A 27,698-nucleotide genomic window follows, 5' to 3' on the forward strand; every position below is an offset into this window, starting at 1 on the left:
AATTGATGGCATCTTTATTGTAGGTCTTTGCACCACTTATGGTGCCATGTGTTAGATCATGCTGCTGTTTTACAATAGTAAGGAATGACCTGCATAGTAAAACTAATCTGAGACATCTTCTCTCTTTTCATGACTGTGTACAGAATTTGTCATTGCAGTAACAGTGAGAAATAAAAGAATATGTTCACTGCAAATATTCTTCTCCGAATGAACAATGCACTTCGTGACCTTCATCTAATGTAAGCAGAGGACCTGCTGTATCATTTATTGTCTTAACAAAGCGATAATACAAAATCAGGATAGGAGTCAACTCCACTGGCAAATAGCGACAAATACAAGGAACCATAACATAATACAACAAAATATCTCTCTCTCTCTCTCTCTCTCTCTCTCTCTCTCTCTCTCTCTCTCTCTCTCTCTATATATATATATATATATATATATATATATATATATATATATATATATATGTATATGTACACACACACACACACACATATAAAAGGCTGAACATTAAAAAACAGTGTGGAAGTAGGTAGAAATGTGAATAACAGTAAGACAGTGTGCACATCAAGATCTAAAATAGTTTTATGCTCTTTTGGTGTGTTTCTGCAAACATGTAAGGCTCATAAAAGATGTCTGAAGAAGTAAGCAAACTGTTAAAGGTTGCTATAAAACAGCAGGTACGGTTTATCAGACAAGCAGGTTTAATTTAACCTGAGCAGAAGAAGGAAGAGCATTAGAGTCGAAGGTGATTAAGATTCTGGGTGAGACTGCAACCCATGTTGGATACTGCATCCTGGATGAATCAAACCTGTTAAAGAAATGATTCAGTTCACTTGTCCATGGCACGGTCCGCGACAAAATACTTACAACTGCCCTCCACCTCCTACAGTTTAAAGGAGGAGGTGATTTCAGAGCCCCTGGACATAACTGAGCTCCTCCTGAATGAGCTGTCTGTCAGATCTCTGCTGTAACCAGGCATCAACTTTTTCAGCAGCTGCAAGGCTCGTCTCATAAACTTCTCTCCCACAAAAGCATAAATGATGGGATTCAGACAGCAGTGAGTGTAAGCTAAGGCCTCGGTCACTTTTATTGACAGCTTTACATTTTTGTACCAGGTTTGATCATCAGGGATTATTTCTTTGTCCAGGAGGAACTCCAGGAAAAGGGAAATGTTATACGGGGCCCAGAGTAAGAAAAATACAACCACTATACAGATGATCAGCTTGACGATGCGGTGCCTCTTTGCTGTCCTCATGCTCATCAGTGTGGGGATGATCCTGGAGTAGCAACCTGCCATCACCAGCACGGGAATCACGAGACCCAGCACATTTGTGGTGAACAAATCATAACGCTCCCAGACTTTGCTCTCCTCGGGATAGTCACACTCCACTCCTTGGGATTCCTGTTCTTTTGCCTTTCTGAAGATAAAATCCGGCAGAGACACAAACAAGCTCAGCATCCAAACGAGCACGGTCAGAATGATGGAAGCCCTCTTTGTGCGATAACGTGCAACCCTGTGAGCGTGCGCGATGATCATGTAGCGGTCCAGCGTCATGACAACCATGAAGAAGATGCTGCTGAAGAAGCCAATGTGGTGAGACCCGGAGATCAAACGGCACATGAAGTCTCCAAAAGTCCACTGGCCAACCCTGGCATAGTGAGAGAAGAAAGGCAGCGTGAAGACGAAGAGGAGGTCAGAGAGTGTCAGGTTGAAGAGGCAGATGTCTGTCAGGTTGCACTGATTGCGATGCTTCACCAGGACACACACCACTAGTCCGTTACCTTTGGAAGAAAAAACACAATAAGTGTACCTGTCACACTGTTACACGTTGAACAACATTCTCTCTTTCCCGTTTCATCTGTGTGTCTCGCATACACACACCTGCATACATAGTTAAAAGTCAGCAAGTTGAAAATTCCCAGAAAAGGAGGTCTGTGCAATGTGTAGAAACAATCCATAATCTCCACAGCATACACACAAGAGGACACACCTACCTATGAAGCCCAGGATGAAAACCAAACTGTAGAGAGTGGTGAGAAACACTTTGTTAAAGTCCTTTACATCACCTATGTAGGTAGGAGTAAAGCCTGTGTCGTTCTCAGAGTTGTTGTTAGAAAGCTCATAGAAATATAGGTAATCATAGTATGTGGTGTTTTCTTCTGCAGAAAGAGAGAGAAAGATTTACTATTATTATTTTTTATATTAATTTCAGCACAGGCTACAACAAATAAGATGCAAAACAGTATATCAAAGACTTCTTTACTGCTGTAAACACATGCTGCCGTTAGAGGTTAACTGGATTTATTTTTGAATGCTCATTGCATCAAAGTGTTAGGTTTGGTTTCGTAATGCCGTTTCAACCCTTATCAAGTGCAGCCTGAATTTCCAACCTATTGCTGATGACATGTTTCTGTTTTAAAGGAGGTTTTCCTTTGCTATGAGCACCACAAATAATCCATTCACGTCTGCTGGTTTGGCCCCCCAGGGAGTTGACAGTGGGGGTGATTTTGCCACCTATTGGTGCTCATTGGTACTCCGTCCTTGGGAACATTATCATTGAGCCAAAACTTTATAAAAACAGGATTTAATCTGAAAACTGGTTTTATGAGGATTCAAATTCATTACATGGTATACAGCTATAAATCTAGGACAGACTATTTCATTTACTTTGTTTATCTATCTTATTATGATTTTTCATGTAGACTTGTTTTTTGCTGTGTTTTTTGGCACATTTGAAATTTTTCTATACTATTACTGGGATTTTACAAAATTACTATTAGAATTATTCTGAAAGTAACAGATACATGGTTGGAGATAACAGCAGCTGTAAAAGTCATATTAAGGCATTGTGGCAGTGAATAACTTTTATATGTTTTCATCTACTAATAAAAAACAACAGTAAAAATAAGATCTCTAGATTAAAGATGAAATTAGAAATCATGAAGTAGCTTTGACATAGTTTCAGTCACAGCATTTGGTTTTAGATCTCTGTGACAATGCGTGCAGCTTTGAACACTACACTTTATAACCCAAGTAAATTTCCAAGAACTCTGTAAAAAAATGACACTTTAAATAGTCTCAATTCTGGATTACTGTTGAAAGATAATTACCTGACATTGTGATATCTCAGTGATGGCTCATCCAACCAGGTCCAGTCAGGAATTACACTTCAAGGCTCCCTTTCCCCGTTTACTGATGTGATCCCTTTAGATGTGCAGAAATGAACTAACTATCAAAAGTTCTGCAGTCCCCTATTGATGAGAACCTAAAAGGGGAAGAAAGATGTTGCTTCCTGTACGTCCCCAAATCTGATCTTTATCAGGAGTCTGCCCTAAATCTAGACTGCCAGAAAATGGTTCAAAGCACAACACAGCAAATGGTGACACAAATTCACACCTTCAGAAAATGACTGCACGTTATCTCTTAAAGTGACAGAAGGTTTATTATTATTAATATTGTTACTGATACTATTTTTTATTTGTTTTTCTTCGTGGACTCATTAATGTACACCACTGTTCAATATCATACTCTGTGCACTTACAGGAGTCTTTAGTTGCTATGCCTTACTGTGTTGGACCAACTTTTACCTGCAACAGGTGCTGCAAACATTACTTAGAGATCCAGTATGATTATGTTAGTTTAAATGAATCAACACCCCCGAGTCACTCTAACTACCAGAAATCTCGAACCACAGGCCGCGCGGGCGGTGTGGCAGCAAGTTTTCACACCAGCCTCTTAATTAACGAAAGACCAAGACAGACTTTTAATTCATTTGAAAGCCTGATGCTTAGCCTTGTCAAACTCAACCCCAACTGTCTTATTTGTTATCATCTATCGTCCAGCTGGACCTAACACAGAGTTTCTGTCTGATTTCTTGGACTTTTTTTTTATCTGGTTTAGTGCTCAGCTCAGATAAAATAATTATTGTGGGTGATTTTAACATCCATGTAGATGCTAAAAATGACAGCCTCAACGTGGCATTTAATCTGTTATTAGACTCAACTGGCTTCTCTCAAAATGTAAAAGAACCCACCCACCACTTTAATCACACTCTAGATCTTATTTTAACATACGGCATAGAAACTGAACATTTAACAGTGTTTCCTGAAAACCGTCTCCTGTCTGATGATTTCCTGATAACATTTACATTTGCAATAATTGATTACACAGCAGTGGAGAGTAGATCTAATCACAATAGATGTCTTTCTGAAAATGCTGTAATTAAGTTTAAGAATATAATCCACCCACTGTTATCATCTTCAATGCCCTGTACCAACACAGAGCAGAGCAGCTATCTGAACGCTACTCCAACAGAGGTTGATTATCTTGTTAATAACTTTGCCTCCTCACTAAGTACGACCCTGGATACTGTAGCTCCTATGAAAACTAAGGCCTCAAATGAGAAGTACTTCACTCCATGGCTACAAACACGTAGCCTAAAGCAGATAACTCGTACGTTGGCGAGGAAATGCTGAAGATCATCATTTAGCCTGGAGAAATAGTTTGTTGCTTTACAAGCGAGCCCTCCGCAAAGCCAGAACATCTTACTATTCATTACTGATTGAAGAAAATAAGAACAACCCCAGGTTTCTCTTCAGCTCTGTAGCCAGGCTGACAAAAAGTCAGAGCACTGTTGAGCCACCATCCCTTTAATGTTAACTAGTAATAACTTCTTGAACTTCTTCACAAATAAAAATTTAATCATTAGAGAAAAAATTACCCATAACTATCTCACAGATGTAATATTATCTACAGCTACTCTTAGTACCACTGATGTTCATTTAGACTCTTTTTCTCCAGTTGATCTTTCTGAGTTAAAACCGCTCAAAGAAGTCCTGTCATTAATTAATGCTTCAATCTTAGATATGATCAACCTATCTCCAATAATCGGCTATGTACCACAGGCCTTCTAGCTGGCTGTAGTTAAACCTTTACTCAAAAAGCATCTCTAGACCCAGCAGTCTTAGCTAATTATAGGCCAATCTCCAACCTTCCTTTCATATCAAAAATCCTTGAAAGAGTAGTTGTCAAACAGCTAACAGATCATCTGCAGAGGAATGGTTTATTTGAAGAGTTTCAGTCAGGTTTCAGAGCTCATCACAGCACAGAAACAGCTTTAGTGAAGGTTACAAATGATCTTCTTATGGCCTCTGACAGTGGACTCATCTCTGTGCTTGTCCTGCTAGACCTCAGTGCAGCATTCGATACTGTTGACCATAATATCCTATTAGAGCGATTAGAACATGCTGTAGGTATTACAGGTACTGCACTGCAGTGGTTTGTATCATATCTATCTAATAGACTCCAGTTTGTTCATGTAAATGGAGAGTCTTCTTCACACACTGAGGTTAATTATGGAGTTCCACAGGGTTCAGTGCTGGGACCAATTCTGTTTACATTATACATGCTTCCCTTAGGCAGTATCATCAGAAGACATAGCATAAATTTTCACTGCTATGCTGATGACACTCAGCTTTATCTGTCCATGAAGCCAGATGACACACACCAATTAGTTAAACTGCAGAAATGTCTTAAAGACATAAAGACCTGGATGGCCGCTAACTTTCTGCTTCTTAATTCAGATAAAACTGAGGTTATTGTACTCGGCCCTGAAAATCTTAGACATATGGTATCTAACCAGATTGGATGGCATTACCTTGGCCTCCAGTAACACTGTGAGGAACCTTGGAGTCATTTTTGACCAGGGATGTCCTTCAATGCACATATTAAACAAATATGTAAGACTGCTTTCTTACATTTGCGCAACATCTTTAAAGTTAGAAATATCCTGTCTCAGAGTGACGCTGAAAAACTAGTTCATGCATTTATTACTCCTAGCCTGGACTACTGTAATTCATTATTATCAGGATGTGCTAAAAACTCACTGAAAAGCCTTCAGCTAATCCAAAATGCTGCAGCAAGAGTCCTGACAGGGACTAGAAAGAGAGAGCATATTTCTCCTGTTTTGGCTTCCCTTCATTGGCTTCCTTTTAAATCCAGAATTGAATTCAAAATCCTGCTCCTCACATACAAGGTCTTAAATAATCAGGCCCCATCTTATCTTAATGACATTGTAGTACCATATCACCCTATTAGACCACTTCGCTCTCGCTCTGCAGGCCTACTTGTTGTTCCTAGAGTATTTAAAAGTAGAATGGGAGGGAGAGCCTTCAGTTTTCAGGCCCCTCTTCTGTGGAACCAGCTTCCAGTTTGGATTCAGGAGACAGACACTATCTCTACTTTTAAGATTAGGCTTAAAACTTTCCTTTTTGCTAAAGCATATAGTTAGGGCTGGACCAGGTGACCCTGAATCCTCCCTTAGTTATTCTGCAATAGATGTAGGCTGTTGGGAGATTCCCATGATGCATTGAGTTTTTCCTTTCCAGTCACCTTTCTCACTCACTATGTGTGAATAGACCTCTCTGCATTGAATCTTACTTGTTTTTAATCTCTGTCTCTCTTCCACAGCATGTCTTTATCCTGTTTTCCTTCTCCCACCCCAACCGGTCGCAGCAGATGGCCCCGCCCCTCCCTGAGCCTGGTTCTGCCGGAGGTTTCTTCCTGTTAAAAGGGAGTTTTTCCTTCGCCCTGTCGCCAAAGTGCTTGTTCATAGGGGGTCATATGATTGTTTTTCTCTTCTACCTTACAATATAAAGCACCTTGAGGTGACTGTTGTTGTGATTTGGTGCTATATAAATAAAATTGAATTGAATTGAATTGAAATTCTGGTTCCATGCTGACGTGATAGCATCGTGCAGTTGCTGTAGATTTGGTGGCAGCACATTCATAAAGACAAACCTCCAGTTCAGCCACATCCCAAAGCTGGTCTGGTGGATTTAGGCTGTGGTGGCTGTGGAAGCCTTTTGAGCACATTGAGCTTGTCATGTAAATATAATAGTGTGAGGTTATTTGAACTCACACTTGGTGGGTGTTCCTGCTGGAATCAGGAATTAGAAGATTAAAACAGTCATGAAGAGTTGCATATAGTCAACAGCAATACTCAGGATGCTCAGTTGGTGCTGAGGGTCACAAACATTTCCATGAAAATATCCCCCACACCATTACACCACCAGCAGCACCATGAACTGTTGATACAAGGAAGGATCGATCCATCCTTTCATGTTGTCTATACCCAATTCTAACATCTGGCATCATGTCCCTGCCATCCAAGTATGGCAGCAGAACTCAAGAATAATATGAACTGACAGCATTTTCCAGTCTTCAGTTGTCCAAACTATGTAGTGCAAACTGCTCCCTCAGTTTCTTGATCTGTTGATAAGAATGGCATCCAGTGTGGTCTTCTTTGGCACAAATAATCACATCATGTTCATTGTAACTTTAACTGAAATCCACTTTCTTCCCTATTATGATGCTCGCTTTAAACTTCAGCAGGTTGACTTGACCATGTCTGCAGGTCTAAATGCTCTGAGTTGCTGCCATGTGATTGGCTGATTAAATATTTGTGTTCGTGTGCAGTTGAACGAGCAAGTTTATTGATGTGTGCAGTAAATGTATAACTTTGTTTTTGCATGGAACAGTTTAAACTTGTATTTGGGGATGCAGTGACACACTTTGGTTATTTTGGCAAAGCTGTCACTCATATTGTTTGAACCTTTTTTTTAACATACTGTATATGAACATATGAAATCCACCTTTTCTTTTATGCTTACATGGAACAAACATTATGTTCAGATTGCTGAACTATTTAGTCAGGAACTTTTGATGCAGCGAAGAAGACTTCTTCATTTTTCGTTTTGAAAGACTCATCAGAAAGATTAATTTAATTGTATGCAAATAAGGTTTTTTCCATTAGCATTAATATGAAATAGAAAAAAGAGAGGGGAAATGTGTACAATTGATTATGGTGCCATGTATTAGATCATGCTGCTGTTTTACGATAGTGAAGAATTACCTGCATAGTAAAACTAATCTGAGACATCTTCTCTCTTTTCATGACTGTGTACAGAATTTGTCATTGCAGTAACAGTGAGAAATAAAAGAATATGTTCACTGCAAATATTCTTCTCCGAATGAACAATGCACTTCATGACCTTCATCTAATGTAAGCGGAGGACCTGCTGTAACATTTATTGTCTTAACAAAGCGATAATACAAAATCAGGATAGGAGTCAACTCCACTGGCAAATAGCGACAAATACAAGGAACCATAACATAATACAACAAACAAAACAACTATAAAAGGCTGAACATTAGAAAACAATGTGGAAGTAGGTAGAAATGTGAATAACAGTAAGACAGTGTGCACATTTTGTACAATCGAGATCTGAAAGAGTTTTATGTTCTTTTTGGTGTGTTTCTGCAAACATGTAAGGCTCATAAAAGATGTCTGAAGAAGTAAGCAAACTGTTACAGGTTGCTATAAAACAGCAGGTACGGTTTAACAGACCAGCAGGTTTAATTTAACCTGAGCAGAAGAAGGAAGAGCATTAGAATCGAAGGTGATTAAGATTCTGTAAATCGGCAGTGCTAACGCACAATAAAGGCATGAGAGAAGTATTGAGTACATTTACAATCTAACCGTCAGGGGGAGAAAAAAAGATTGCTGTAAATTCAAAAGGTCCAAAAGTGTAGAGACACATTTTGAAGGTGCCACACAGGTGAAGAACACTGTGGTATGTGTCAAATAATGCTCCCAAATGAAGAAAACAAACATGAACATGGCACGGTCTGCAGTAATAACAGGGTGAAACATTCATGACAAAATACTTACAACTGCCCTCCACCTTCTACAGTTTAAAAGAGGAGGTGATTTCAGAGCCCCTGGACATAACTGAGCTCCTCCTGAATGAGCTGTCTGTCAGATCTCTGCTGTAACCAGGCACCAACTTTTTCAGCAGCTGCAAGGCTCGTCTCATAAACTTCTCTCCCACAAAAGCATAAATGATGGGATTCAGACAGCAGTGAGTGTAAGCTAAGGCCTCGGTCACTGTTATAGACAGCCTTATATTTTCATCCAAGACTTTATCATTGAGGATTATTTCTTTTTCCAGGAAGAACTTCAGGAAAAGGGAAATGTTATACGGGGCCCAGAGTAAGAAAAATACAACCACTATACAAATGATCAGCTTGACGATGCGGTGCCTCTTTGCTGTCCTCATGCTCATCAGTGTGGGGATGATCCTGGAGTAGCAACCTACCATCACCAGCACGGGAATCACGAGACCCAGCACATTTGTGGTGAACAAATCATAACGCTCCCAGACTTTGCTCTCCTCGGGATAGTCACACTGCACTCCTTGGGATTCCTGTTCTTTTGCCTTTCTGAAGATAAAATCCGGCAGAGAGACAAACAAGCTCAGCATCCAAACGAGCACGGTCAGAATGATGGAAGCCCTCTTTGTGCGATAACGTGCAACCCTGTGAGCGTGCACGATGATCATGTAGCGGTCCAGCGTCATGACAACCATGAAGAAGATGCTGCTGAAGAAGCCAATGTGGTGAGAGCCGGAGATCAAACGGCACATGAAGTCTCCAAAGGTCCACTGGCCAACCCTGGTATTGTGAGAGTAGAAAGGCAGCATGAAGATGAAGAGGAGGTCAGAGAGAGCCAGGTTGAAGAGGCAGATGTCTGTCAGGTTGCACTGATTGCGATGCTTCACCAGGACACACACCACTAGTCCGTTACCTTTGGAAGAAAAAACACAATAAGTGTACCTGTCACACTGTTACACGTTGAACAACATTCTCTCTTTCCCGTTTCATCTGTGTGTCTCACATACACACACCTGCATACATATTTTAAAGTATGCAAAATGGAAATTCCCAGAAAAGGAGGTCTGTGCAATGTGTAGTAACAATCCATAATCTCCACAGCATACACACAAGAGGACACACCTACCTATGAATCCTAGGATGAAAACCAAACTGTAGAGAGTGGTGAGAAACACTTTGTTAAAGTCCTTTACATCACCTATGTAGGTAGGAGTAAAGCCTGTGTTGTTATCAGAGTAATCATAGGATGTGGTGTTTTCTTCTGCAGAAAGAAAGAGAAAGATTTACTATTATTATTTTTTATATTAATTTCAGCACAGGCTACGACAGTTAAGATGCATAACAGTATATCAAAGACTTCTTTACTGCTGTAAACACATGCTACCGTTAGAGGTTAACTGGATTTATTTTTGAATGCTCATTGCATCAAAGTGTTAGGTTTGGTTTCGTAATGCCGTTTCAACCCTTATCAAGTGCAGCCTGAATTTCCAACCTATTGCTGATGACATGTTTCTGTTTTAAAGGAGGTTTTCCTTTGCTATGAGCACCACAAATAATCCATTCACATCTGCTGGTTTGGCCATCAGTCATTTGACAGTGGGGGTGATTTTGCAACCTATTGGTGCTCATTGGTACTCCGTCCTTGGGAACATTATCATTGAGCCAAAACTTTATAAAAACAGGATTTAATCTGAAAACTGGTTTTATGAGGATTCAAATTCATTACATGGTATACAGCTATAAATCTAGGACAGACTATTTCATTTACTTTGTTTATCTATCTTATTATGATTTTTCATGTAGACTTGTTTTTTGCTGTGTTTTTTGGCACATTTGAAATTTTTCTATACTATTACTGGGATTTTACAAAATTACTATTAGAATTATTCTGAAAGTAACAGATACATGGTTGGAGATAACAGCAGCTGTAAAAGTCATATTAAGGCATTGTGGCAGTGAATAACTTTTATATGTTTTCATCTACTAATAAAAAACAACAGTAAAAATAAGATCTCTAGATTAAAGATGAAATTAGAAATCATGAAGTAGCTTTGACATAGTTTCAGTCAAAGCATTTGGTTTTAGATCTCTGTGACAATGAGTGCAGCTTTGAACACTACACTTTATAACCCAAGTAAATTTCCAAGAAAAAAAATAACACTTTAAATAGTCTAAATTGTGGATTACTGTTGAAAGATAATTACCTGACATTGTGATATCTCAGTGATGGCTCATCCAACCAGGTCCAGTCAGGAATTACACTTCAAGGCTCCCTTTCCCCGTTTACTGATGTGATCCCTTTAGATGTGCAGAAATGAACTAACTATCAAAAGTTCTGCAGTCCCCTATTGATGAGAACAGAAAAGGGAAAAAAAGATGTTGCTTCCTGTACGTCCCCAAATCTGATCTTTATCAGGAGTCTGCCCTAAATCTAGACTGCCAGAAAATGGTTCAAAGCACAACACAGCAAATGGTGACACAAATTCACACCTTCAGAAAATGACTGCACGTTATCTCTTAAAGTGACAGAAGGTTTATTATTATTAATATTGTTACTATTTTTATTTGTTTTTCTTCTTTGACTCATTAAGGATACTGCTCAGTATCATACATTGTGCACTTACAGGAGACTTTAGCCATTGTGCCTCACTAATACTGGTTCGGACCCACTTTTACCTTCAACAGGTGCTGCAAACATTCCTCAGAGATTTTGGTTCATGTTGATGTAATAGCATCGTGCAGTTGCTGTAGATTTGGTGGCTGCACATTTATAAAGACAAACCTCCAGCTAAGCCACATCCCAAAGCTGGTCTGTTAGATTTAGGCTGCGGTGGCTGTGAAAGCTATTTGAGTACCATTGAGTGTCTTCTGCTGCTGTAGTTCATCTAGATCAATGTATATTATACATTCAGAGATGCTCTTCTATACTTTGGTTGTAACCAGTGTTGGTCAAGTTACTTGAAAAAAGTAATCAGTAACTAATTACTGATTACTTCCCCCCACTTTCTACATAATCCATCATACAAAATGTAATCAAATGGAAAAGTCTCTTTTTTTTTAACTTGTTTTATCAGTTTTAATCTTTTAACTTTATGCATCAAGCAAAAATTTAATTATATGCAACATTCTCTGACTTGAATAAATTAGTTTAACATTTAAACCTATTTTCTACACATTCCAGCACATAAAATAAAATATTTTTTGTGTTTACACTCACTCTTTCAAATAGATGCAAGTAAAACACAGCAGGAAATAAATAAAGTCAAAGACTCAGCGGTCCTGTTGCTCTATTTTCACCTGTAAAGCAGGAGTAGGGTAGGCGGAGGTTTACCCTGGTGCAGGTGTGCCGCGGTCAGTTGAAGAATCCGCGAGTTTCTCTGTGAATTTCCCATTACTTCGTTACGCACTTGGTGCTTGCTCGGAAGTTTAGCGGTTTTTTTCGCTGTAAAAAGAAGTTTTCTTCCCACGCACGATGGACGCTAATGTTTTTGTCACGTTTTATGGAATCAAACTGAAAGTAAGGTCAGTGCTTCCACGCTTTAAATGCTGCACGCTCATATTCTCTCCCACAATCGATATGTGATCCATTGTTGATCTGCACACAGCTGTTGTCACCAACACAGCTGTCGTGACACATTCTGGCAAAAAATCACGGTTTTAGTAACGCAGTAACGCAGCGTTCCTACGGGAAAGTAACTGTAATCTAATTACCGTTTTTGCAATAGTAATCCCTTACTTTACTCGTTACTTGAAAAAAAGTAATCAGATTACAGTAACGCGTTACTGCCCATCTCTGGTTGTAACAAGTTTTTATTTGAGTTAATGTTGCAATCTTACCAGCTCAACGATAACTGGCTGTATATTGTTTCTTTTCTGGACCATTTTCTGTAAACACTAGAGATGGTTGCGCACTTAAATATTCAAATCAGCCCCTCTGGCACAAATAATCACATCATGTTCATTGTAACTTTAACTGAAATCCACTTTCTTCCCTATTATGATGCTCGCTTTAAACTTCAGCAGGTTGACTTGACCATGTCTGCAGGTCTAAATGCTCTGAGTTGCTGCCATGTGATTGGCTGATTAAATATTTGTGTTCATGTGCAGTTGAACGGGCAAGTTTATTGATGTGTGCAGTAAATGTATAACTTTGTTTTTGCATGGAATAGTTTAAACTTGTATTTGGGTGTGACACACTTTGGAGCTGTCACTCGTAATTTTTGAATCTATATTAACATACTGTACATGAAAAATATATAATCCTCAAATTATTTGAATCTTACAAAAAACGAACATTATGTTCAGATTGCTGAACTGTTTAAATTTTTATTCCTATGAGAAAGCCCTCTCCATCTTTTCTTCTGAAAGACTCATTCTTGTTTTTAAAGAAAGATTAGGTTGATTTTATGCAATGACTTCTACTGTTGCTGCTTATGCTTCAATTTAATTTACCCACAAGAAGGTGTTTTCTGAGAAGTGACATTTTTGTACAAATAAGAGGCAGAAAAAAGAAAGTAAAAAATGTTATCAGGTGAAGAGTTTGTTTGTTGTTTTTTCCAAGCGTGATAAATGCATGTCAAAAAACTCACCTGCCCTCCACCTTCTATCCTTTTAAATGGTAAATGGCCTGTATGGCACCAACTTCTTCAGCAGCTGCAAGGCTCAGCAGTGAGTATAAGCTAAGGTCTCAGTTACTGTTATCGACAGCCTTACATTTTTGGACCAGGTTTCATCATTGAGGATTATTTCTCTTTCCCGAAGGAACTTCAGGAAAATGGTAAATGGCCTGTATTTGTATAGCGCTTTAGGGAAATGTTATATGGGGCCCAGAGTAGGAAAAATACAACCACTATACAGATGATCAGCTTGACAATCTTCTTTGCAGTCCTCATGTTTACCAGCCAGCAAGGGAATCACGAGACTCAGCACATTTGTGGTGAACAAATCATAACGCTCCCATATCATAACGCTTTCTTCAGGATAGTCACACTCCACTCCTTGGGATTCCTGTTCTTTTGCCTTTCTGAAGATAAAATCTGGCAGAGACACAAACAAGCTCAGGATCCAAACGAGCACGGTCAGAATGATGGAAGCCCTCATTGTGCGAACCCTGTGAACGTGCACAATAATCGTGTAGCAATCCAGCGTCATGACAACCATGAAGGTGAATAGGCTGTAATGCTGGTGCAATATTTCTTTCGGTCTCCTTTTCAATGATTTTCCACACAGATCTTTTTTTTCTTTTTGCATACCATGATATTATGTAACTTGACAACTATCTTATTAAAATAGTATTCATATATTGAGTAGCTTCAAAAAATACATGTTTGCGGGTGAGATGATTGTAGATGTTAGCAGATATAAAGGACACCTTCAAAGCGATTGTGGCAGTGCGTATCTTTTTACTTTTCACAAAAGATGTTAAAATCAAAAGATCTTTAGACGATATAAAACAGAAAACATGAATTATGGTATAATTTCAGTTGCAACATTAGGATTTCTGTATTACTGTTAAAATGTATTCACCCAACATATCTCAGTGGTGTCTTTTCCAACCACGTGAAGTCAGGAATTGCACTTCAGCTGCTTTTTTCGGTTTTACTGTTGTTATCCTATTAGATATGTAGAAATGAACAATCTGTCTCACTGTCAGCAGTCTGATAAAGAAGAGCACAAAACAGAAATGCAGAATTCACTTCCTGTACGTGCCCAAGTGAGATCGTTATCAGGAGTCTGTTCAACATCTAGACAGACAAAAAATACTTCAAAGAACAACGAAGCATGCAGTGACACAAATTGACACCTTCACAAAATGACTGCTGGTTTTTACCTAATGTGTCACAAAGTTTAATATTATCATTTTCACTACTGTTATTATGTGTTTCTTCTTCTTCTTGGTCTCATGGTCACATCACTGCTGCACAGCATAGACTCTACGCTCACAGAATACTTTAGTTACTTATAATGTAGATGCAGCAAGCTGCTGAATGTATTTCTCTGAGATTTTCACGATGGTTCATTGTAGCATGTCTCAAGCTACAGGAAACTCCAGCATGATGCTGCAGACACAGTGTTTGCTGGCCAACACGTGACCTTGTTATTGCGTAGTTTGACTGATTACTGTCGTGCTGCTTTCATATAGCAGCTATATGAAAGCAGCATCTATATTATAGATCCAATCACTCTGTTCAGTCTTCTCTCTCTCCCCACCCACACCCATCCCAGCTTGCTACTGCTTTAAATATGGAAAAGACCTGACCTGTGCCAGCTAGCCTGCCCTGCCACTGACCCCAAAACTCGCTACAATACCTCTTCCCTGCAGCTGAGCCACAAGCCACACTTCACCACCAGGGAGCCTAAGCTACTGTAGCCATTCTAATGCTCTAATAACGTTTGACTGATGTACACCCCTCCCTTATCAGCTGGAACAAAATGGCCTTAGCCCTATGCTCAAGGCATCACTATGGAGAACAGTTTAGGGGACACTGTTCTGTACCCTAAACTAGATTCGGGGCAGCCCTCCAGGTGAAGGTGGTCAGAGGGCTGGTCAGTTCCACAAAGTTAGGTACAAACCTGTGGTAATAACCGGCCAGCCCCAGAAACTGCCTCACCTCTTTTGTTGTCTTGGGATCCAGCAGGTCCCTACTTGTCTTTAGAGCATCTCAAAACATTATTTATTTTTTGTTTTTTTGAAAATACTTCTTAAATGTTCTGAGTGTATTTTAACATCTTATCAGGAATTAAAGACCTAAAGTTGAGTTTAACTACTTGACTTACTTAACTACTCATAACTGTGTGAAAGAACATACTCACTGCAAATGTATTCTCAGAATGAACAATGGACTTCTTCAATATGACTCCACTTTATGACGCTCATTTGAAGTAAGTTCAAGATCTGCATTATCATTCATTGTTTTCAGAAAACAAAATCAGGATACCAGTTAAATGGATGCTTGGCTTGAATCAACTCAAGTGGAAAGTTAATGACAAATATAAGAACCATAACCAAAAAGAAGTGTATAAGGCTATGCATCCGAAAGTAATGGGGAACTAGATAGAAATATCTGAATGACAGCAAGACAAAGTGCAGGTCTTCTAAAGAAAAAGATCTGATGTCTTTGTATGCTTATTTTGGTTTGTTTGTTTGAACTTGTAGGCTCAAAAAAATGTGAGAAATCAAACGCTTTCAGGTTGCTATAAACAAAGTATCCAATACACTTGAAATTCGTAAAAGAAATTAGCATTTTATAAATAATGAGCATTTACATCTGAAATCTTGTAAGATATAATAGTATATACATATATACTTACTTCCCCTTTCGCCCCTCTACCAAAGGCCTGGGAGCTCAAGGGTCCTGCATAGTATCTTAGCTGTTCCTAGGACTGCGCTCTTCTGGACAGAGATCTCCAATGCTGTTCCTGGGATCTGCTGGAGCCACTTGCCTAATTTGGGAGTCACCACACCTAGTACTCCGATTACCACTGGGTCCTTCCATGATTGTTCCTCACCTTCCTCCTCATTCTTTGGTTTCTGCTGCCAGAGGTATTCACTGAGCACGCGATCGTTTAAAGTCAGACTGCTGACTTTAACAGTCTTAAAGTCAGCAGTCTGATGATGAGGAGTACAAAAAAACAAAAAGCAGATTTCACTTCCTGCATGTGCTTAAGTGAGATCATTGCAAATACTTCAAAGAACAACACAGCATATGGTGACACAAATTCACACCTTACAAAATGACTGCTGGTTTTTACACAACGTATGAGAGAGTTTATTATTATCGTTTTCATAAATATTATTATTTGTTTCTTCCTCTTCTTGGTCTCACTGTCGAAGATTCTACACTTACAGCACAATTTAGCACAAACGTTTTCTATTCTGATGCTTACCATGAACTTCAGGAGGTCAACTGGACCTCATGTGCATGTCTAAATGCTCCGAGTTGCTGCCACGTGATTGGCTGATTAGATATTTGCGTTCATGTCCAGTTGAAAAGGCATGTTTTGTTCTTTTTATATGAGGAGTAAGTATATACTCATGCTCTCTTTTAATAACATGCTATATGTTAAAATATGAAATCTCCAAATTATTTGATTCTACATGAAAAAACCCATTATTTTTAAATTACTGAACTATTATTCCCAGGTAATTCTTGATGCAGTGGCAAAAACATTTATTTTTACATCTAGAAGACTCGTCGTGTCTTTATTCTTTTTTTTTAAAGATTAATTTAATTTTACGAGATGAAGTCGCTTGTTGCTGCTTTTCCTGAAATGTCCTTCCCCAGATAAAGAGTTGTTTTGTTTGTTTCTTTTTTTTTTTCAGATATACTTCTTTAAAAAATCTATAATACTAATCTGTATAAACAACAGTAATTAGAAAGCTTAACTTGATCAACTTTCCCTGAATATTCTAACTGTTTATGAAATCCACCTCCACTAATGGTCGTCTATATGACATCATGCTGCTGTTTTATGAATGTGAACAACTACCTCCATCTCAAAGAACTTTTGATCTTCTTTCTTTTCATCACTGTTTACAGAATTTCTCATTGCAATAACAATAAGAAACAAACAAACATGTTAATAACAAAACTTCTTCTCAAAAGGAATAATGTACTTCTCCAGTGTGACAATCCACTTGATGACCTTCTTTGACATAAGTTCAATATCTGCAGTATCATTTATTGTTTTCATAAAGCTATAATACAAAATGAGGATAAGAGATGATTGGATGCCTGACTCCAATCAGCTCCATTGGCAAACAATGACAAATACAAGGAACCACAACATAATACAACAAACAAAAGAACAATATCAGGCTAAACATCAGAGAGCAATGTGGAAGTAGAGAGAATTACAATTCACACATGCAGCTATTTCAGATCTTCTTTTGTACAAAGATATACTCGGAAATTGTTGTATGCTATTTTTGATGTGCTTCTATGAAATTGCAAGGTCATAAAAAAGAAGAAGAAGAAAGTTACACATTGAAATAAACAGCAGGTTCAGTTTAACAGACCAGCAAGTTTAGTTCCGCTTGAGGAAGGAAGGGCATTAAAAAGTGGGATACTCGAGATTCTGTAAAGCAGCCAGCACAGCTAACAGGTTAATTTTATAAGTAGGCAGCATTTACATTTAGAATTTGATAATTAGAGTCGAAGGTAATTAATATACTGTAAATTGGCAGTGCTAACACACATTAAAGGCATTGAAGAAGTAATGAGTACATTTAAAATCTAACAGTCAGGGGAAGAAATTACTGTAAGTTCAAAGGTGTACAAACACATTTCGAAGGTGCCACACAGGTGAAGAACACTGTGGTATTTGTCAGATAGAAGTGACCAAATGAATGAAAAAAGTATGAGACACGGTCTGCAGTAATAACAGGGTGAAACATTTATGTAAAAATACTTACAACTGCCCTCCACCTCCTACAGTTTAAAGGAGGAGGTGATTTCAGAGCCCCTGGACATAACTGAGCTCCTCCTGAATGAGCTGTCTGTCAGATCTCTGCTGTAACCAGGCATCAACTTTTTCAGCAGCTGCAAGGCTCGTCTCATAAACTTCTCTCCCACAAAAGCATAAATGATGGGATTCAGACAGCAGTGAGTGTAAGCTAAGGCCTCGGTCACTGTTATAGACAGCTTTACATTTTTGTACCAGGTTTCATCATCAGGGATTATTTCTCTTTCCTGAAGGAACTCCAGGAAAAGGGAAATGTTATATGGAGCCCACAACAAGAAAAATACAACCACTATACAGATGATCAGCTTGACGATGCGGTGCTTCTTTGCAGTCCTCATGTTTACCAGCCTGGGGATGATCCTGGAGTAGCAACCTACCATCACCAGCACGGGAATCACAAGACCCAGCACATTTGTGGTGAACAGGTTGTAACGCTCCCAGACTTTGCTCTCCTTGGGATAGTCACATCCAAACTCCTGGTACTCCTCTGTTTCCTGTATGAAGATAAAATCCGGCAGAGACACAAACAAGCTCAGCATCCAAACGAGCACGGTCAGAATGATGGCTGCCTTCTTTGTGCGATAACGTGCAACCCTGTGAGCGTGCATGATGATCATGTAGCGGTCCAGCGTCATGACAACCATGAAGAAGATGCTGCTGAAGAAGCCAATGTGGTGAGAGCCAGAGATCAAACGGCACATGAAGTCTCCAAAGGTCCACTGGCCAACCCTGGTATTGTGAGAGAAGAAAGGCAGCATGAAGACGAAGAGGAGGTCAGAGAGAGCCAGGTTGAAGAGGCAGATGTCTGTCAGGTTGCTCTGATTGCGATGCTTCACCAGGACACACACCACTAGTCCGTTACCTTTGGAAGAAAATATACAATAAGTGTAAATGTCACACTGTTACATATTCTTTCTGTCTCTTTCTCTCTGTCGGTCTCATGTTGTTGTGTTGCACATAAACACACCTGCATACAGAGTTTAGGCCTAAAACGTGCTTTCTGTTCCCATAAGGGACAACAGGTCCCTGCAATGTGTAAATACAATACAATCCCCACACAAGAAGACACACCTACCTATGAAGCCCAGGATGAAAACCAAACTGTAGAGAGTGGCAAGAAACGCTTGGCTGAATTCCTGTACATCGGTGGCTGGAGCATAGTCTCCATAATCAAAATCACTGTAATTGCCGTAATTGTCTTCTGTGTCATTATATTCTGCTGAGAGAGAGAGAGAGTAGGTATTTATTATTTATTTATTTTATTCTTTTATTTCTCATCACAAGCAGTGAAAATTAATAGCTACAGTGTATTAGTGTAGACACATGGTCATGGTAGAGGTGAGTACAGTTTTAGACTAAAACAAAAGGTTAGTTTGTCTTCCCCCCCCAGAAATTAAAAGAGCTGGAGTTTACAATATTCATGTCCATGTTTATTGTTTAATTCCGTCGCCCACTAAAACACCTTAAATGCGATTAATCAAGATTAATTAACTACAAAACCTCTAATTCATTAAAATATATGTATATACACTCAACAAAAATATAAACGCAACACCTTTGTTACTGCTCCCATTCCCCATGGGATGGACGTAGAGACCTAAAATTCATTCCAGATACACAATATAACCATCCCTCCCAAACAGTGGTCACAAATCAGTCCAAATGTGTGGTAGTGGGCACATCTGCTATATTGAGATAATCCATCCCACCTCACAGGTGTGCCACATCAGGATGCTGATCTGACATCATGAGTAGTGCACTCAGTACCTCAGACTGCCCACAACAAAAGGCCACCCTGGAATGTGCAGTTTTGTCTCACAGCAAAATGCCACAGATGCCACAAGCAATGAGGGAGCGTGCAATTGGCATGCTGACAGCAGGAATGTCAACCAGATCTGTCGCCCGTGCATTGAATGTTCATTTCTCAACCATAAGCCGTCTCCACAGGCGTTTCAGAGAATATGGCAGCACATCCAACCGGCCTCACAACCGCAGACCTCGTGTAACCACACCAGCCCAGGACCTCCACATCCAGCAGGTTCACCTCCAAGATCGTCTGAGACCAGCCACCCAGACAGCTGCTGGAAAAATTGGTTTGCACAACCAAACAATTTCTGCACAAACTGTCAGAAACCGTCTCAGGGACGCTCAACTGCATGCCCGTCGTCCTCATCGGGATCTTGACCTGACTCCAGCTCGTCGCCGTAACAGACTTGTGTGGGCAAATGCTCACATTCGATGGCGTCTGGCACGTTGGAGAGGTGTGCGCTTCACGGATGAATCATGGTTCACATTGTTCAGGGCAGATGGCAGCTGAGAATGTCCCAGTTCTTGCATGGCCAGCATACTCACCGGACATGTCACCCATTGAGCATGTTCGGGATGTGCTTGACCGGCGTATACGACAGCGTGTACCAGTTCCCACGAATACCCAACAACCTCGCACAGCCATTGAAGTGGAGTGGACCAACATTCCACAGGCCACAATTGACAATCTGATAGACTCCATGCGACGATGTGTTGCACTGCATGAGGCAAATGGTGGTCACACCAGATACTGACCGGTTCTGGGTCCCCAGACCCCCAATAGCGCAAAAAACTGCACATTCCAGGGTGGCCTTTTGTTGTGGGCAGTCTGAGGTACTGAGTGCACTACTCATGATGTCAGATCAGCATCCTGATGTGGCACACCTGTGAGGTGGGATGGATTATCTCAATATAGCAGATGTGCCCACTACCACACATTTGGACTGATTTGTGACCACTGTTTGGGAGGGATGGTTATATTGTGTATCTGGAATGAATTTTAGGTCTCTACGTCCATCCCATGGGGAATGGGAGCAGTAACAAAGGTGTTGCGTTTATATTTTTGTTGAGTGTATATCATGTCCCACCCCTAATAAATTGTGATACAATTTTAAATTACAGCATTTGAATTTCTACTATGTACAGCCTTAACAGATTTAACACATTATAAACATGTATTTTCAAGAACTCTGAAAAATGCTAAACTTTAAATATATAACATTTTTGTATTACTTTTAAAAGATATTTACCTGCCATGGTGATATCTCAGTGATGTCTCAGGTGAGGTCAGGAATTACTCTTCAACGCTTCTTGTTTTTCGTGTTTTATTGATGTGATCTCTTTAGGTGTGCAGGGATTAACTAACAGTCTTAAAGTCAGCAGTCTGATAACGAGGAGCACAAAAAAAGAAATATAGATTTCACTTCCTGCATGTGCTTAAGTGAGATCATGACAAATACTTCAAAGAACAACACAGAATATGGTAACATAAATTCTCACCTTTACAAAATGACTGCTGGTTTTTACATAACATATGAGAGAGTTTATTATTGTCATTTTCGCTACTATTATTATTTGTTTCTTCCTCTTCTTGGTCTCACTGTTGTACATCAGTGCACATCATCGATTCTACACTCATGAGACACTTTAGTAGTATGTCTTGCACGTATTGGTTTGGACCAACTTTTGTCTTCAGAACTACTCTAATTCTACACAGCATTGATTAAACAAGCTGCTAAAAACATTCCTTTGAGATACTGGTTCATGTTGATGTGATAGTATCACACGGCGGCTGTAAATTTGTTGGCTGCACATTCAGAACCTCCTACCACATCCCAAAGCTCTTCAGTTGGATTAAGACTGTGGTGACTGTGGAGCCCATTTGGGCACAGCGAACTTATTGTCAGATTAAAAAAGAGTTTCAGATGTTTGGACTCTGTGACATGGTGTGTTATCCTGCTGGAAGCAACCATCAGAAGATCGGAACACTGTGATCATGAAGAGATGCACAGGGAGATGCACCATTCTGCCAAATTCTGACTCTACCATTCAATTTTAGGAGCAGAAGTTGAGATTAATATGAACTGATGACATTTTCCAATCTTCAGTTGTCCGAATTATGTGGTGCAAACTGCATCCTCATTTTCTTGTTCTTATCTGAGGAGTGGCATCCAGTGGTCTTAAGCTGGTGTAGCTTATCTACTCAAAGCATGTTTTACATTACATTCTTTCTATATATTTTGGTGTAACAAGTTATTATTTTAGTTACTGTTGCAATCATTTTAGCTGAAAGATGACTGACCATTTTCATCCAGATCACAAAATATTGTATTTAGTGATTTTCTGTAAAACTGTGTCATGGTCCTGAGTCTGATGACTCAGTGTTTTGTGTTTGTTAATATTATCTTATGTTCTTATTTATTCTGGTTATGTCTTCTGTTTGGATTTGCTAGTTTTTAGGTTTTGGTTTTGTATTCCCTCTGTTCCTGTTCAGTCAGTTCTGAGTCTGTGTCTCTGCATGTGTGTTGAGTTTCCTGTTTTACTTTGAAGGTCTGTGTCTTATGTCAGTGTATTGATTGATTGATTGATTGAATCTTTATTTTGAACATGTTGAAAAAGAAAAAAAAAATAGAATTAAAAGAGACAAATGAACAAAGCAAACAAAAGGAAAACGAGCAACCACAACTCCAAATAACGTCCATGTTCAAAAAGGAGCAGGAAGAAGCATAAGCTTATTTAATCCCACCCCTTTTCCACTATCTAGTATCAATAGACTACAGAAATACCTCCTTGTAATTACATTATATGTTATGTGTAATTTTTTTTTTTTTTTTTTTTAATATATACACATATATGTTTCTATCTATCCATACCTACGTATATACACACATACGCACATATACACATTTTCAATAACCCCATTAACACCTGAAGGATACACAACCTACAATTTTATATATATTTAATATATATATATATATATATATATTTTTAATATATATATATATATATATATATATATATATATTTTTAATATACACATATACATATACACATATATACACATACACACACACATACACACATATATATATATATATATATATATATATATATATATATATATATATATATATATATATATATACACATACACACACATATATATACATACATACATATACACATATATATATACCCATACCAACAAACCCGTGCATGCGCACACACATGAAAATATTAGACAAGAACACCCTATCAAATCTCTACCTTTTCCCTGTACCCTGTAAAAACCATATCCTTAAACCGCTTTTTAAACTGCGCCATGCTTGGACATTGCTTCATATCTTTACTTAGTCTGTTCCACAGCTTCACTCCACACACAGAGATGCAAAAACTTTTTAATGTTGTACGGATACGAGGATGTTTTAAATTTAATTCCCCCCTCAAATTGTATCCCCGTTCCCTTTTAGAAAACATTTTTAGAATATTGTCAGGAAGCAGGTTATTTATTGCTTTATATATAATTTGTGCTGTGAGAAAATGAACCAGATCTGTGAATTTTAGAATTTTTGATTTTAAGAATAGTGGATTTGTATGATCTCTGTAACCAGTTTTATGGATTATCCTTATGGCCCTTTTTTGTAATATAAAGATTGATGATAGCGAACATTTGTAAGTATTGCCCCAAACCTCTGCACAGTAATTCAAATACGGTGCAATCAGGGAACAATAGAGAATGTGGAGTGATTTGTGGTCCAGAATGTGTTTTACTTTACTCAAGATTGAGACACTTCTTGAAATTTTGTTATGTATATGATTTATATGAGACTTCCAGTTTAATTTATCATCTATAATCACACCAAGAAACTTATGTTCAAGTACTCTTTCAATTTCCACACCATCTACATGAATCTGCACTTGTGCATTTCTAAGGGAATTCCCAAATAAGATAATTTTAGTTTTACTTAGATTTAGCGATAGTTTGTTCCTGTTAAACCATTTTTTAATTTTGCACATTTCTGAAGTAATTGTATCCAGAAGCTCCTTTAGATTCCCCCCAGAACAAAAAATATTTGTGTCATCTGCAAATAATACTAATTTTAATATATCAGATGCCTTACAAATATCATTTATATAAATAATAAATAATTTTGGACCCAGTACAGAGCCTTGTGGAACACCACAAGCAATGTCCAAGCATGATGAGGAATGGACACCCAGCTTCACAAATTGTTTCCGGTCACTTAAATAATTTTTCACCCATTGCAGTACAACCCCCCTAATCCCATACCGTTCCAGTTTATTAATTAATATGTCATGATTGATTGTGTCGAATGCTTTCTTGAGATCCAGAAATACTCCAGCTGCATACTGTTTCTGATCTGGAGGTTGGGGTCGCGAGACCCCCCCGATGGGATGGGGATGGGATGGGATGGGGATTGGATGGGATTGGAGAGAGAGAGAGAGAGAGAGAGAGATAAAGTCTTGTAAAAAGGTGGTCGAGAAACACCCCGGCGAAAGCAGAAGAAGACGAAGAAGAAGAAGATAATGTCACGCACTAGACCGTGGGAGCCAAAGAGCACTAAGGTCGGTACAGGCGGATCGCAATCGCCAGCGGTGTCCTGCTCCTCCTCCTCCTCCTCCCGCTCACCATCACCGTCGCCATCGCCATCGCATTTGGCGTACGCTGCGTGGTCGGCTCCGGTGGCTCCGTTGTTGCGACCGGCCACGTTTCGCTATCGAGGGCTAGGGGTCGAGGAAGACCAAGAGCAGCGGCGGCAGCAGCAGCGGCAGCAGCAGCAGCTACAGGAGAACTTGGAGGAGGACGAGAGCAAGGAAGAGGAGCAAGAGGCCGAGGGGGACGACAACGACGACCCGACGGCCCGAACGCTCGCAGACGAGGAGGAGGAGAGCCACTCGGAGGAGAGCCACTCGGAGGATCAGGAGGACGAAAACGATGGGGTGGGTAGTTGCGAGGAAGACGATCGCGGTTACGAAATGGCGTCGCAACTCTGCCAGGACGGCGGCTCGCAAGGCGAGTCGAACCGCCGAGAGGGAGAGGAAGAAGAAGCAGGCGCCGACCCACCGGGGCGGGGGACTCGGGAGATTTGGCAAGAGGACGACGCCGGCCGCGCTGCAGGTGGCGTTCATGATCCTGGGCGCGATCGCGGCCGCGGCGCTGTCGGTGAAACTCGCGACGCTGATGTAGCCGACGATTACGACTACGACGATGACGAAGAAGACAAAGACTATGAAGAAGAAGAAGAAGAAGAAGAAGACGTCCTCACCGATGATGATGATGATGAAGAAGAAGAAGAAGAAGAAGAAGAAGAAGAAGAAGACGTCCTCACCGATGATGATGATGATGATGATGAAGAAGAAGAAGAAGAAGAAAAAGAAGAAGACAAAGACTATGAAGAAGAAGAAGAAGAAGAAAAAGAAGAAGACAAAGACTATGAAGAAGAAGAAGAAGAAAAAGAAGAAGACAAAGACTATGAAGAAGAAGAAGAAGAAAAAGAAGAAGACAAAGACTATGAAGAAGAAGAAAAAGAAAAAGAAGAAGACAAAGACTATGAAGAAGAAGAAAAAGAAAAAGAAGAAGACAAAGACTATGAAGAAGAAGAAAAAGAAAAAGAAGAAGACAAAGACTATGAAGAAGAAGAAAAAGAAGAAGAAGAAAAAGAAGAAGAAAAAGAAGACATCCTCGCCAATGATGATGATGAAGAAGAAGAAGAAGAAGAAGAAGAAGAAGACGTCCTCGCTGATGATTATAACGATGACGATGAAGAAGACAAAGACTATGAAGAAGAAGAAGAAGAAGAAGACGACGACCTCGACCCGCCGGGACAAGGCCCCACCGAAGAGGCCGTGGCGGCGGCGCGAGACGAGGCCTCCGCGTTCATGGCCTACTTCCCGCCGGAGATAGAGGACTCGGTGATCGCCATGACCAACCTGGAAGCGGGCAGGCGCAGGCCCGCCATCGACGGATGGAAGCCCATGGGCCGCGTCGAGTTCCGAGCCTACCTGGGGCTGCTCGTGCTCGCCGGCATGTACAGGTCCCGGGGAGAGGCCTGCGAGAGCCTGTGGGACGCCGAGAGCGGCAGGTCCGTGTTCAGAGCCACGATGCCGCTCAAGACCTTTCGAGCCTACTCGAGCGCGCTGCGCTTCGACGACAGGGAGACCAGAAGGGCCGGGCGAGGCGAAGGCGAGGGCGAGGGCGATAGCTGCTATGACAAACTGGCCCCCATCAGAGCCGTGTGGGACGAGTGGTGCGCGAGGTTGCCCGCCATGTACCGCCCGGGACCGGAGGTCACCGTCGACGAGAGACTGGTGCCGTTCAGAGGTACGTACGTACTATGTGGTGTGTGTGTGTGGTGTGTGTGTGTGACTGGGGGAAGAGAGGAGGAATAGGAGCGGGAATGACGAAAACGGGCTAGCTCGCTGCTCTGTTGCATACTCGTGTTGGGTTCCGCGTTTGTGCTGCTTTCGCATGACTCTTTATGTCTATGAAGCTATGAAGCTATGAAGTCTATGACTCTTTATGTCTTTATGTCTATGAAGCTATGAAGCTATGAAGTCTATGACTCTTTATGTCTTTGTATCTATGAAGCGCCTTGAGGCGACTTTTGTTGTGATTTGGCGCTATATGAATAAAATTGAATTGAATTGAATTGAATGTCTTCTCCTTGCGTTTCTGCCCCAATCTCCCCCACACTTTCCCACATCTCTCTCTCTCTCTCTCTCTCTCCATCCATCCATCCATCCATCAGGACGGTGTCCGTTCAGACAGTACATGCCCAGCAAGCCGGCCAGGTATGGGATCAAGATATGGGTGGCGTGCGACGCGCGGAAGATGCAAGTCTACACCGGCAAGCCCGACAAGCGCGGCCCTCCCGAAAAGCACCTGGCCACTCGAGTGGTCGTGGACCTCACCGAGGGACTGACTCCGGGACGCAACGTCACGTGCGACAACTTTTTCACCTCGCGCGAGCTCGCCGATAGGCTCTATCGCGAGAGAGGCCACACCGTGCTGGGCACTCTGCGGTCGAACAGACCCGAGATCCCCAGAGAGCTGCGCTGCGTCAAGGGCAGGGCCGTGGGCTCCGTCGAATCCGTGGTACTCGGCGGCTCCGCGGGACGAGGGGGAGGAAGAGGAGGAGGAGGAGGAGGAGGAGGAGGAGGGCCCGACACGATCATCCTCTCCTACGTGGCCAAGAAGAACAAGAACGTGCTGCTCCTCACCACAGCTCCTCGTTATTACCACCATCGCTCCGGCCCCGAGCCCCGGCCTAGCCGCCGCATCAGCAACAGCAGCAACAGCAGCGGCAGCAGCAACAGAAGCGGCGCGAAACCACCCTTGGTGCTGCATTACAACCGCACCAAGGGAGGAGTGGACAACCTGGACAAGGTCGTGAGCACGTACAGCTGCAGGAGAAAGACCCGCAGGTGGCCCGTGGCCCTTTTCCACAACATGGTCGACGTGGCGGCCTACAACGCGTTCGTGCTGTGGAGGGAAATTCACCCCGACTGGATGCCGGGCAAGCTCAACAGACGACGGCTCTTCCTCGAGCGACTGGGCAAAGCGCTCGCGCGCCCCATGCTCGAAGCCAGGGCGGCTTTAGTGCGAGGACCGGGAGGAGGAGGAGGAGGAGGAGGAGGAGGAGGAGGAGGAAGAGTCGCGGCC

General features: G+C 40.8%; 3 protein-coding genes across 3 annotated transcripts; all 3 read right to left on the bottom strand.

Annotated features, from left to right (window-relative positions):
• Nucleotides 1–889: 889 nt before the first annotated feature.
• On the bottom strand, nucleotides 890–3,124 carry LOC308405527 (C-C chemokine receptor type 2-like; the record flags this gene model as incomplete). The annotated part of the gene is made up of 3 exons (XM_080896199.1): nucleotides 890–1,788; nucleotides 2,002–2,166; nucleotides 3,118–3,124. The coding sequence occupies 3 exons, from the start codon at nucleotides 3,122–3,124 to the stop codon at nucleotides 890–892; spliced, it is 1,071 nt and encodes a 356-aa protein (XP_080752325.1).
• A 5,630-nt stretch (nucleotides 3,125–8,754) lies between these two features.
• On the bottom strand, nucleotides 8,755–13,840 carry LOC308405528 (C-C chemokine receptor type 1-like; the record flags this gene model as incomplete). The annotated part of the gene is made up of 3 exons (XM_080896200.1): nucleotides 8,755–9,653; nucleotides 9,867–10,001; nucleotides 13,639–13,840. The coding sequence occupies 3 exons, from the start codon at nucleotides 13,838–13,840 to the stop codon at nucleotides 8,755–8,757; spliced, it is 1,236 nt and encodes a 411-aa protein (XP_080752326.1).
• A 4,331-nt stretch (nucleotides 13,841–18,171) lies between these two features.
• LOC308405529 (C-C chemokine receptor type 1-like) lies at nucleotides 18,172–21,268 on the bottom strand (the record flags this gene model as incomplete). The annotated part of the gene is made up of 3 exons (XM_080896201.1): nucleotides 18,172–19,067; nucleotides 19,281–19,424; nucleotides 21,262–21,268. The coding sequence occupies 3 exons, from the start codon at nucleotides 21,266–21,268 to the stop codon at nucleotides 18,172–18,174; spliced, it is 1,047 nt and encodes a 348-aa protein (XP_080752327.1).
• Nucleotides 21,269–27,698: the final 6,430 nt, after the last annotated feature.

This window comes from Rhamphochromis sp. 'chilingali', assembly GCF_963969265.1.
Source record: "Rhamphochromis sp. 'chilingali' genome assembly, chromosome: 11".
Classification (NCBI taxonomy): domain Eukaryota; kingdom Metazoa; phylum Chordata; class Actinopteri; order Cichliformes; family Cichlidae; genus Rhamphochromis; species Rhamphochromis sp. 'chilingali'.